This window comes from Mustela nigripes, chromosome 6 (genome assembly GCF_022355385.1).
Source record: "Mustela nigripes isolate SB6536 chromosome 6, MUSNIG.SB6536, whole genome shotgun sequence".
Lineage (NCBI taxonomy): Eukaryota > Metazoa > Chordata > Mammalia > Carnivora > Mustelidae > Mustela > Mustela nigripes.
This window is the reverse complement of record NC_081562.1, coordinates 62,988,138-63,000,219: the sequence shown is the minus strand read 5'-3', so window position 1 is coordinate 63,000,219 and position 12,082 is coordinate 62,988,138. Positions and strand designations below refer to the sequence as shown.

Below are 12,082 nucleotides of genomic sequence, written 5' to 3'. Positions count from 1 at the left end.
TTACATCTTCCATACTTTGTCCCCTCAAATTTCTAGATTTTCTTTAATCCTCTGGCCCTTCCCTTCATTCAAATAACAAGACCTCAAGTGTTCAGTGCTCAGGAAAAACACATCTAAAAAAGAAGCACTGGTCAGGATATCAGGGGAAACAAAAGGTTTAATGCTATAGATAAAAGATTGGCATGACTAGCAGGTAGACAAAAGAGAAGCTTCCCGCTGCCTATACAGAAATCAATCCGGAGGCTAGGCGCAGGGAAGGAGATTGGATTGATGAAGAGGAAGCATAGAGTATGTCAGTGCTGAAGGGCAGTAGAGAGAGGACACTGGAGCTCCTGCCTCATTAGCATCCTAGACACAGGGCAGACACCTGTGGGTAGATGGTGTGGACTCCATGAGCAGGGAGAACCTGTGCTACCATGGGCATATAGAGCCCAGGAAGGTATCAAGACCCCAAAGATGTTGGGGTTGTACATTGTGGCTAACACTCCTGCTTTGGACTCCTCAGAGGGTTTCTGGATGATTCCCATGTTCCCATGGGTGGCTCACAGAATGCATTGCTATAGAATATGCCATATGGAACTCTAGACATTCTAACAAAATTCCCTGCATCCTGTCTTGTGTGGAAAATAGAACTATTTCTGAGTTTCTAAGACTGTCGCCTCTGCATCAGAGAGAGTTGTGCTAAAAAGGACATAAAGGTAGAAACGGGGTGGCACTAATGTGACATGTATGACCACATACTGTGGCCGGAGGGATTTTAAATATCTAAGTTGACAGGGGACTGATAACACCAAGAGGCCCCTCCCACGACCACCCCCTTTGCTATTATGTAAGCTCCCCAGAATGTAAGCCACCCCTGGGAAAAAGGGTGAAGTTAGGGACAAATTGAGATTAAATTTTTGTCATTCTGATGAAAAGGGGCTGCACACAGATTTTCTGTTGAGATCTGGTGGAAAAATATATTTCTTTCGTAGTGGAGCAATGGACTGAGATCTGTCATGTGCCAAGTTAGTTTTATCCTGATTTGATGGCCCACCTTATTAGGAACTAATCGTTCCTAATTGGAAATAATCGTTCCTAATGAGCTTTTCTCAATCACTGGTAATTAATGGCCCTTTCCATAAGATTTGAATCTCTGCATATTCTTTTAGGATCTCATCATATACTGCCTTATATTCTAGGAATTTTTATGGCACTATAATATCGTGATTTAAATGATAAAGCTTTTAACAGAAAAAAAAATCACAGAAATTTTTGTCCATCCTAAAGCACACAAAAAGTCTTTTTTTTTTTTTTTTTTTAGCTTTTTAGTCAAGTAAAAAAAAAAAATCATCTTACCATCATTTCTTTTGGATTGTGGTTTTTCTATAACCGAGAGAGGTAATTGACTGTCTGACTCCAAGAGACATGGAGAGAGGCTGAGAGTAGAATTAGAGAAAGGAGAATACTTTTCATATCTGTACCTGTACAAAAAGAATATTTTCTTTACTACAGATTCACTTAACATCATGTTAAAAATATTATATGGACACTATATGACTTATTAGGGCACCTGTTTGAGTTTGCAGCTACCTGAATCACTAAAACTGAAACAGCAATTAACAGCAACGACCTGAAGAGATAGCCAGAAACTCTGCCAGGAAGTCTGGTTCACTGGTTATTTCAACTAGATCCAAACCAATTACCCGGTGTGGTAAAAGAAAATAAAAGAAGAATCATTTACAAAGGTTCCTTTTAATGTAAAAATAATGATCCTAAATCACCTGTACAATCCTGATGAAAAAAATATCCAACACTTGATAAAATCATTATTATCTTTAAGTTAGCATAAAAGAAATAATTTAAGAACTATTTAAGAACTAGGTCTTGCATAGTGGTTTTAGAGTTGTAAATTTAGTAGAACAACTGCATTGCTGATACTAGAGAATTGATGATGATATGCGGGGTTTGGGGATTTTTTATTTAAATCCCAGTTAGTTAATATGCAGTGCAATATTAGTATTGTATATCAAGTATACAATATAGTGATTCCACACTTACTGAAACATCAGGTGATTATCACAAGTGCACTCCTTAATCCCATCACCTGTGTTCACCTCTAGGATTTTTCTGGTTTTAGATCTCACTCACATTTAGGTCTTTCATCCATTTTGAGTTTATTTTTGTGTATGGTGTAAGTCCAGTTTCTTTCTTTTGCATGTTGCTGTCCAGTTTTCCCAACACCATTTACTGAAGACATTGTCTTATTCTCATTGGATATTCCTTTCTGCTTTGTCAAACATTAGTTGGCCATATAGTTGTGGGTTCATTTCGGGGTTTTCAATTCCGTTTCATCGATCTGTCTATTTTTGTGCTGGTAACAATACTATCTTGATCACTATAGTTTCGTTATATATATATGTATACATATGTGTATACGTATATACACATATATATATATATATATAAATAACTGACTCTTTGGGGTCATTTGTGGTCCCTTCAAATTTTAGGATTGTTTATTCTTGCTCTGTGAAAATTGCTGGTGGTATTTTGATAGGGACTGCATTAAATGTGTAGATTGCTTTGGGCAGTATAGATATTTTTAACAATTTGTTCTTCTAATCTATGAGGATGTAATGTCTTTTCATTTATTTGTGTCATATTTAATTTCTTTCATCAGTGTTTTATAATTTTTAGAGTATAGGTCTTTCACCTCTTTGGTTAGGTTTATTCCTACATATCTTACTATTTTTGGTGCAATTGTACATGGGATTGATTCCTTAAACTCTCTTACTGCCATTTTATTATTGATGAACAGAAATACAACAGATTTCTGTACATTTTTTATCCTGCCACTTTTTGTTTATTCATTTATTGGTTCTAGTAGGGTTTTTGTTTGTTTGTTTGTTGTTTTGTGTGTGTGTGTGTGTGTGTGTGTGTGTGTGTGTGTGTGTGTGTAGTCTTTCAGGCTTTCCGTTTGGAGTGTCGTGTCATCTGCAAATAGCAGAAGTTTGACTTCCTCCTTGATGAGTTGCATGCTTTTTATTTTTATTATTGTTGTTGTTGTCTGACTGATGTGGCTAGGAGTCCTAGTACCATAGTGAATAAAAGTGATGGGAAAGGATATCCCTGTCTTGTTCATGACCATAGAGGAAAGCCCTCAGTTTTTCTCCACTGAGGATTATATAAGCTGTGGATTTTTCACAGATGGCCTTTATTATGTTGAGGTATGTCCCCTCTAAACCTACTTTGCTGAGGATTTTTATCATGAATGGGTGTTACACTTTGACAAATGCTTTTTTTTGCATCTGCTTGGTTTTCATCCCTTCTTTTATTAATGTGGTGTATCACACTGATTGATTTCTGAATATTGAATCACTCTTGAAACCCAGGAATAAATCCCACCTGATTGTGGTGAATAATTTTTTTAATGTATTGTTGGATTCTGATTGCTAGTATTCTATTGAGAATTTTTGCATCCATGTTCATTAGGGTTATTGGCCAGTAGTTCTCTTTTTTAGTGAAGTCTTGATCTGGTTTGATATCAGGGAAATGCTAGCCTAATAGAATGAATTTGGACGTTTTCCTTCCTTTTCTGTTTTTTGGAACAGTTTGAGAAGAATAGGTATTAACTCTTCTTTAAATGTTCCTTAGAAATCCCCTGTGAAGCCATTTGGCCCTGGATTTTTGTTTGTTTAGTGGTTTTTGATTACTGATTCAGTATCTTAGCTGATCATAGGTCTATTCAAGTTTTCCATTTCTTATTGTTTCAGTTTTGGTGATTTATATGTTTCTAGGAATTTATCTACTTCTAGATTGTTCAATTTGTGGCATACAGTTTTTTATAATATTCTCTTGTAATTGTTTATATTTCTGTGGTGTTGGTTATTTCTCCTCTCTCTTTTGTGATTTTTAAAAAATATATATTTTATTTATTAGAGAGAGAGAGAGTTCACACACAAGTGAGAGGGAGAGGAAGGGGAAGAACCAGACTTCTTACTGACCAGGGAGCCCGATGCAGAGCTCGTTCCTAGGACCCTAAAGTCATGACCTGAGCCAAAGGCAGACACTTACCCACTTCACCAACTGAGCCACACAGGTGGCCCTCTCCTTTGTGATTTTATTTATTTGGGTCCTTTCTCTTTTCTACTTTGAGAAGTCTGGCTAGAGGTTTATTAATATTAATTCATTTTGTCAAAGAACCAGCTCCTGATTTCATTGATCTGTTGTATTGGTTTTTTTTTTCTTTTATTAGTTTCTGTATCATTTATTTCTGCTGTTATTTCCCTCATTCTTCTGGCATTAGGCTTCATTTATTGTTCTTTTTCTAGCTCCTTTAGGTATAAGGTTAGGTTGTTTGAGATTTTTCTTGCTTCTTGAGGTAGGGCTTTACTGCTCTATACTTCCATCTTAGAATAACTTTTGCCACACCCCAAAAGTTTTGGACAGTTTTGTTTTCATTTTCATTTCTTTTGGTGCATTTTTCATTACTGTTTTGGTTTTCTGGTTGACCCATTCATTGTTTAGTAGTATGTCATTTAACCTCCATGTATTTTTGGTCTTTCCAGATTTTTTCTTGTGGTTGACCTCTAATTTCATAGTGTTGTGGTCAGAAAAGGTGCATGGAATGATTTCAATCTTTTTGTATTTGTTGAGGCCTAATTTGTGACAAATTATGTGATCTATTCTGAAAAATGTTCTATTTGCACTTGGAAAGAATGTGTATTTTTTTGTTTTAGAATCAAATGTTCTGAATGTATTTGTTAAGTGCATCTGGTTCAGTGTGTCATTCAAAGTCATTGTTTCTGTATTTATTTTCTGTTTAGATGATCTGTCCATTGATGTAAGTGGAATGTCAAAGTCCCCTACTCTTATTGTATTATCATCAATTCCTTTATGTTTGTTATTGTTTTATGTATTTGGATGCTTCATGTTGAGCACATAAATTTTTACAATTATTAGATCTTCTTGTTGGATTGTCCCCTTTATTATGAGATAGTATCCTTTTTTTGTTACTTGTTATAGTCTTCATTTTAAAGTCTAGTTTGGGGTACCTGGGTGGCTCAGTGGGTTAAGCCGCTGCCTTCGGCTCAGGTCATGATCTCAGAGTCCTGGGATCGAGTCCCACATCGGGCTCTCTGCTCAGCAGGGAGCCTGCTTCCCGCTCTCTCTCTCTCTCTCTGCCAGTCTCTCTACCTACCTGTGATCTCTCTCTGTCAAATAAGTAAATAAAATCTTTAAAAAAAATTAAAAAAATAAAATAAAGTCTAGTTTGTCTGATATAAGTATTGCTACTCTGGCTTTCTTTTTATATCAATTTGCATGATAAATGTTTCTCTATCCCTCACTTTTCAATCTGTGTCTATAGGTCTAAAATGAATCTATTAGAGGCAGCATATAGATGGATTTTTTAATATATTCTGATACCCTATGTATTTTTATTGCTTAGTACACTTACATTCAAAGTAATTATTGACAGATATCTGTTTATTGTCATTTTATCCTTGTTTTGTCATTGTTTCCAGACATTTCTTTGATCTTTTCTTGTCTTTGTTACTTTTGGTCTCCTTTGCACTAAAAGAGTCCCTAATATTCCTTGAAGGTCTGGTCATGAATTCTTTCAGTTCTTATTTGTCTGGGAAACTTTATCTCACCTTCTATTCTGAATGATGGCGTTACTGGTTAGAGTACTCTTGGCTATAGATTTTTCCCATTCAGCACTTTGAATGTATCATGCCACTCTCTTCTGGCTTGCCAAGTTTCTGTTGAGAAATCTGCAACTAGCCTTATGGATCTTCCCTTGTAAGTTAAAGACTTGTTTTGTCTTTCTGCCTTTTTTTTCTTTATCACTATATTTTGCAAATTTAATTGCAATAAGTCTCGGTGTTGGCCTGCTTTTGTTGATTCTGATGGGCATTCTCTGTGCCTCCTGGATCTAGATGTCTGTTTCCTTCTGCAAATTAGGGAAGTTTTCAGTTATTATTTCCTCAAATAAATTTTCTGCCCCCTTTCTCTCTCCTCTTCTTCAGAGACTCCTATAATATGAATGTTATGTTTGATGGAGTCCCCAAGTTCCCTAAGCATATTCTCATGTTCCATTCTTCTTCTTTCTCTCTTTTGTTCCACTTCATTATTTTCCATTGTCTTCTAGGTCACTAATCTGTTCCTCTGTTTCTTCCAGCCTGCTGTTCATTGCAAGAAGCCTGTTTCCAATTTTGTTTATTGCATTCTTCATCTCTGATTATTTTTTAACTCTTTTATCTCTGTTGTAAGGGTCTTACTGATGTTTTCTATTCTTTTCTCAAGTCCAGTGAGTATCCTTATGATTCTTTTTTTACATTCTCCATCAGGTATATTACTTATATCTGTTTTACTTAGATCTCTTATCTTGTTTTTTCTTTTGCAATAAATTCTTCCTTCTTTGAATTTTTTCTAAGTCTCTGCCTTCTTCTCTGTGTTAGAAAAGCCAATTATGTTTTCTGCTCCTGAAAGTAATGGCCTCATGAATAAGCTATCATGTAGTGCCCAGGTCCTGGTTTCAGGGAGTATCTCACGTATATGCTGCATGTGTTCTGCTGTTGTCTTTTATCTAAGCTATCCTTCATTCCAGTCATCCTCAGAGGCTCTCCTTGCCTTTAGTGGATAGTATTTTATCCCTGGCTTGAATACGGTGAGTTTTAACCAGGTGTGCTTTGGTCTGCTTATGAAATGAAACTTGACATCACTTCCACCAGAACTCAAGCCCTGCAGAATTCTCTGCTTGGGAGATATATGGTATGAGTAGGGGTTTGTGCTGGTCTTTCTGAGGTAGGGGCCCACTGCACCGGGACTCTGAGGCAAGCTTAACTGAGAAGAGCAGTCCTGCCAGAGTAGGGCTTGGTATATGCAATTTAGGTAGCCAGTGTCTATAGGTTGCTCTGTGTTTATGCCAAGGGACAGTGGGGGTGGGGAATGGCCAGTCAGCTCCTTTGTTTCAGAGGTGTCTATGTGAGTGCTCTCTCTCAGAGACATGCTCCAAGAAGAGCAAATAATGTCCCTGTTGTGTGCCCTAGGCATTCTTCAGATCACTGTTTCCACGCTGTATGCCCCTCGATTGTTTGCCTGCCTTCTCTCCAGGAGCAGCACAGTACCTTCTGGGTTCTATCCCAGTGAAGCCTATTAACCTTTAAAACTCCAAACTTTATGCCCCACTGGTTGCAAGAACTCATGAAGTTCTGCCTCTCTCATTTTTCAAGCCAATGGCTTTGGGGAAATGTTCTCCTTGTGTTTCCCCACTCTTTGATTCTCTTTCTCTTGCCCTTCTCTGGGTCTATAGCCCCCTCTCCTCTGCCACACCTGCAATTTGATCTGTCTCTTCCCTAAACCAAGTATCTACACGTCCTACCTTCTTCAGTGTGACTCTTCCCTCCCTTTAGCTTTGGAGTTTGTTCTTTCAGTCTTCAGGTCAATTTCTAGAGTAGTTAGGATGATTTGATAGTTATCAAGTTGTGCTCATGAGAATAGGCAAGCCTAGGGTCTTCCTACTCTGCCTCCAATTTCTTCTTCTCTGACATGTGGGGGTTTTGGACCATTTATCTGGATGGCATTGTTTTCTTCTACAGTTTATTGATCTGGCTCTTAGTTATTTCTAATTCCACCCTTTCCTCTGTATGTAAGGTTATAATAACAGCTGGACAGAAGAGCAAATGCTGAAAGGTAGCACTACGATAATTCAATCTCAGTTCCCTAGCCACACTGCCTCTCAAATTATCCTTCATGAGCCAACTTTTCTGCTCTACTGCACCCTCAGGGAAGAGGTGCCTAGTAAGAGGAAATCACAACATCATCTTGATTTTCCTTTTGTTCAGGTACCATGTGACAAAAGACTAGTAATCAGAATAATATTTTTAAATATTAACAACCTACTCAACCATGTAAGGAAGAGATATACTGAATTATTAAAATATTCAGTCTGATAGATGGGTCACCTTATATCAGTTTTGCATAATCTACACCTCAACGATTCCAAGAAGTTCCCAAAAAAGAACATCTTTGTAATATGTTAGTATTTAAGGAAAGAAGTTTATAGTTTTTGTTACATTTATCAAATGGTTCTCTGACAAAATAGGTTAAGAACCACTTAGTGAGGATAATTGTTTTTCAATTCTTAGCTATACAGGACAACATGTAAATCATGATAAACATAATTTTCTTTCTTTAATAATTCCAGAGATACTAGATTGTTATAATGCCTCAAAGCTCTTAAAATGAGTATCCATAATGATTAAACGGTATTATGAAAATTTAAAATTATTTGAGCTTTCTAAATTCATTCTATCAAAATGCAACTGTGTAAAAATAACCATTATTTATATTTTGAATAAATAAATAAATAAAATGGAATTTTATGCAAGTGTCTCCTTTGTCACTAATTACTACATATGATACTCAAGAAAAATCAATCAACTTCTTCAACTTTCAATCTTCATAGTGGTAAAATGAGGGTATCCATGTAGTCTGTGCCTCTTTAGGCTCTGTTGGATAAGGACACAGAGAAGTAGCTGAACAGGGGACCAGTGGTTTAAATGCTTTTAAATCAGGGATTTTAGATCTGACCTGATTCCAACTCGGACACAATCTTGACTCTGATACAATAGCCTCCAAAATAGTCTCCCTCCTTCCAAGTTTCCTCCATCAGACTTATTTTTCCAAGCAGCAGTCTGAATGACATTTAAAAAAATGTAATTGAGGTCATGTCATTCTGTTCAAAGCTCTCCACTGGCTTCCCACCTCATTCCGAAAAGAAGCTGAAGTCATCATAATTGTTTGCAACTTTACCACTCAAAGTGAAGTCTACAGACTAGCAGCATCAGCTGAAACCAAACCCTATGGGAGAGCTACTGAATCAGAATCTACAGTCTACAGAGAGCCTCAGGTGACACAAATGTCATCAAAGTTTGAGAAACAACCTTGATGGCTTCTCCTTTTCCCCTTTCATTCTCCCCTTGCTCGTCCTCTTTCTCCCCTTGCTACAGAGGCCTGGCCTTCCTGCAGCTCAAACACATGCCTGACTCCCTCTTGCTGCAGGAACTTTACATTTGTCATTCAGTCAGCACAAAATCTCTCTTCCCCAGGTATTTGCAGGGTTTCCCCTTCATCTCCTTCAGTCCTTCCCAAGTGTTGTCATCTTGGTGAGCCACCCTCTGACAACCCTACTTGAAACTGCAAACCTCCCTCCCCACAACATACTCCTTATGTGTCTTCAGGAAGTTAATTTTCTCTATAGCATTTAACATTATTTGGCATACTATATCATTATTTATTTATGATTTCTCTTCTCCTCCTAAAATCCATGAGATCTTAGGATCCATGTCTCTACTCTATCCTCATTACCTAAAACAATGGTCTACTACTTGTTAAATTCATGAATCAGGTGAGCTAATACATATAAAGTTAGTTGGGGTTAGGCCCTCAATAATTGATATCCATATTATGTTTTGTTGGACATCAAAGGTATTTCTCCTAGGCAGACAGAGTATAGTTGTCTTACAGAGATCAAAAATGACATTTTGGACAAGTACCCAATTCATGCTGTGAAAAGTTGAAAAGAAGTTATTATAATAACCCTCAGCAGACAGAAAACTTAATAGATAAAGAACTTGCATATATATTTATTTCACTTTTTTCTCACTGAACTAGTCCCAGTACATGGTGCAGTGCCAGGAAAATGGCAGACACTAAATAATGAACAAATATAACAAATATAACTTTAAACATATATAAAGATAGTATATAAGAATCTGTATTTGACTCTCTGGCATCCTTTGACAGCCCTACCTGGCTACCTGTCTGATCTTTCGACTTTCTTATACCAGCATTTTATATTTATCATTAGCTTGAAGTAACAAAACTACTAATCTGAAACCAACACCTTTAAGACAAACTATTGCTGGTATCTGGTTAAAACCAGGTGGCTTAATTATCTAAGGAGGACTGATAGCAAAACTTAGCAATAATGGCAAAACTACTAGTTATATCAGGAAACTTTATAAGCGTTATAGATGTGTCATCTAATATCTGCAATGCAATTATAAGCTAGGTATTATTTTTAATATCTATAATACCTATTTTTAGGATGCATCAACTGAGGCCTAGAGAGGTTGGGCAACATGCCCAAAGTCATACAGAAAAGCTACTGATCCACTGCAGAATGAGTTATATCAAGAGTCAAGGATTTATTTATCCTCTGCAACTACTTTCAGATTTTATTTTTTTTAGTAATGGAATTCTTTTAACCCCCTGGGCAAACTGTTGCATGAGGGCTCAGGGACTGGAATGGATAATAGTGGCACAGCTATTGATCAAGCAGGGATGAGGCAGAGTGAAGACCCACTGCCTCAGCCTTCTCCTTTGCTCCTCCTTATCCATTGGCTCTGTCTAGAACCTTTGCAGAAACTCAGCGATCTAAGGAAAACCTTTGTCCTGTGAAAGTAGGTTGGACAGGCATCCAAACAGCAGACAGAAGTTCTAAAATCTCTCTCCAAGTAAAAATAAAGGGGCCAGGGGAACCATCCTAATAGGTAGAAAAAATCCCACACAGGATTCTGTGTATTACTTTTATAGACTGATCACAAAGGTAAAAATCTGACTATATAAGTAACGTGGGATTCCCAGAAGAAGTTTGGACTATATCATACCTAAGTCTCTTCAACTCTAAAATGTCATGATATAATGATCTAGAGTGGGTAATAATCAAAGTATGATTTGATATATAACTTTTATAATTATCCTGCTTCAAAGCCTCTAGGTAGTCATTTCTCTAAGTTGGCAAAGGTAACCATGGACAAGGAAGGCAACACGGATATGCATGAATAAGTCAGAATACCTGTTTCCAGTTCTATCATTACAAGGCACCTAACCTTGAGAAAGTCAGATCCTTAAATAAAAAGTAGGCTCTTCTACCTCACAGGTAAAGGTAAGACGATATAATACTGATGGTAACCTTCGGAACTACCGAAGTTGTATGCAAATGCTAACAAAAGTATTAGCAAAAGTACCAAAAGTAGACTTTAGGGTTAAAGAATACACATATCCTACTTCTATTGAGAAAATGCTATGAGATGATATTTGGACACTAAATAGTTATTTGAATTGCTAATATATCCTTAAGTCAATGATCTGCCAGTCAAGTTATCCGGCACATTGTCAGCAGCATTCATTCATTACCCATTTGACAGCCATTTGACATTTATCACAATATGGTAATTTCTTACTTATTTTACCACCACAGATAAATTATTTGAATGAAGACATCTAATGAAAATGTCCCTTTAATTTTTGCTGACACTAATCAACAGTAGTCTATCAAAACAAGTTTTTATAGATTATTGAATTATAAATAAAAGTGTAAATATTTTGTAATTTTTCCCAAAGAAGATATAGCAAAAATGAGATATAATTATTACACTTTAAGCTGTGTGTCATTTTCTTAAATTTAAATAATTAATGGCAATTATAAAAAGGGAGGGATACAATTGGTAAAAGCAAGAAAAAGATAATTGCTTTAGACTTACTGCTGCATGAAGAACTGAGGCAGTGCAATAAGCAATGTTCCAACTCCCATGATTAGACACCCTGTTCCGATTATTTTTGGTCTGTGAAGTTTGGCTCCAAAGTAGCTTACGAATGTTATAACTAAGAGATTCCCTTGGGGCAAAGAATAAAATGTTTATCAGTTAGTTAACTTAGAAAAAGTCATCAGCATAACTAAGTGAATATGACTAAATGAATGAATGTCCTTAGCAGGTCTGGCAATGTTTTGTTTTAACTGAACTATCTCCCCACCATCTTTCCCGTCCTTTGTCTTTCTTGGCTTTAATCTAAGATGACTGTTGAAATTGCCTGCAAACTCATTACTTCAATTATCTCATCCATTTATCAAAATACTTTAATTATGAATACTACTACCTCAATTTTATCCACCCTAATTATTTGTCCTTTTAAAGTGTTTTATCAGTAAATCAAATTGTAGAAGGATTCCTTTATTGCTCTCTTAACTTTTCCTTAGTGATTTTGAAGTGAACTTTATTACTATTTCTTCATTCATTTTCTATTAAAGCTT

General features: G+C 36.5%; 1 protein-coding gene across 2 annotated transcripts in view; it reads right to left on the bottom strand.

Moving 5' to 3' along the window:
- Positions 1–12,082, bottom strand: part of SLCO1C1 (solute carrier organic anion transporter family member 1C1) — a 61,796-nt gene that overhangs the window by 32,450 nt on the left and 17,264 nt on the right. For both annotated transcript variants that reach the window (XM_059402690.1, XM_059402689.1), the window contains 2 exons: positions 11,535–11,667; positions 1,339–1,463 (listed from right to left, as the gene is read on the bottom strand). In XM_059402690.1, the coding sequence (XP_059258673.1) occupies positions 1,339–1,463; positions 11,535–11,667 (258 nt within the window). The remainder of the gene's footprint in view (positions 1–1,338; positions 1,464–11,534; positions 11,668–12,082) is intronic.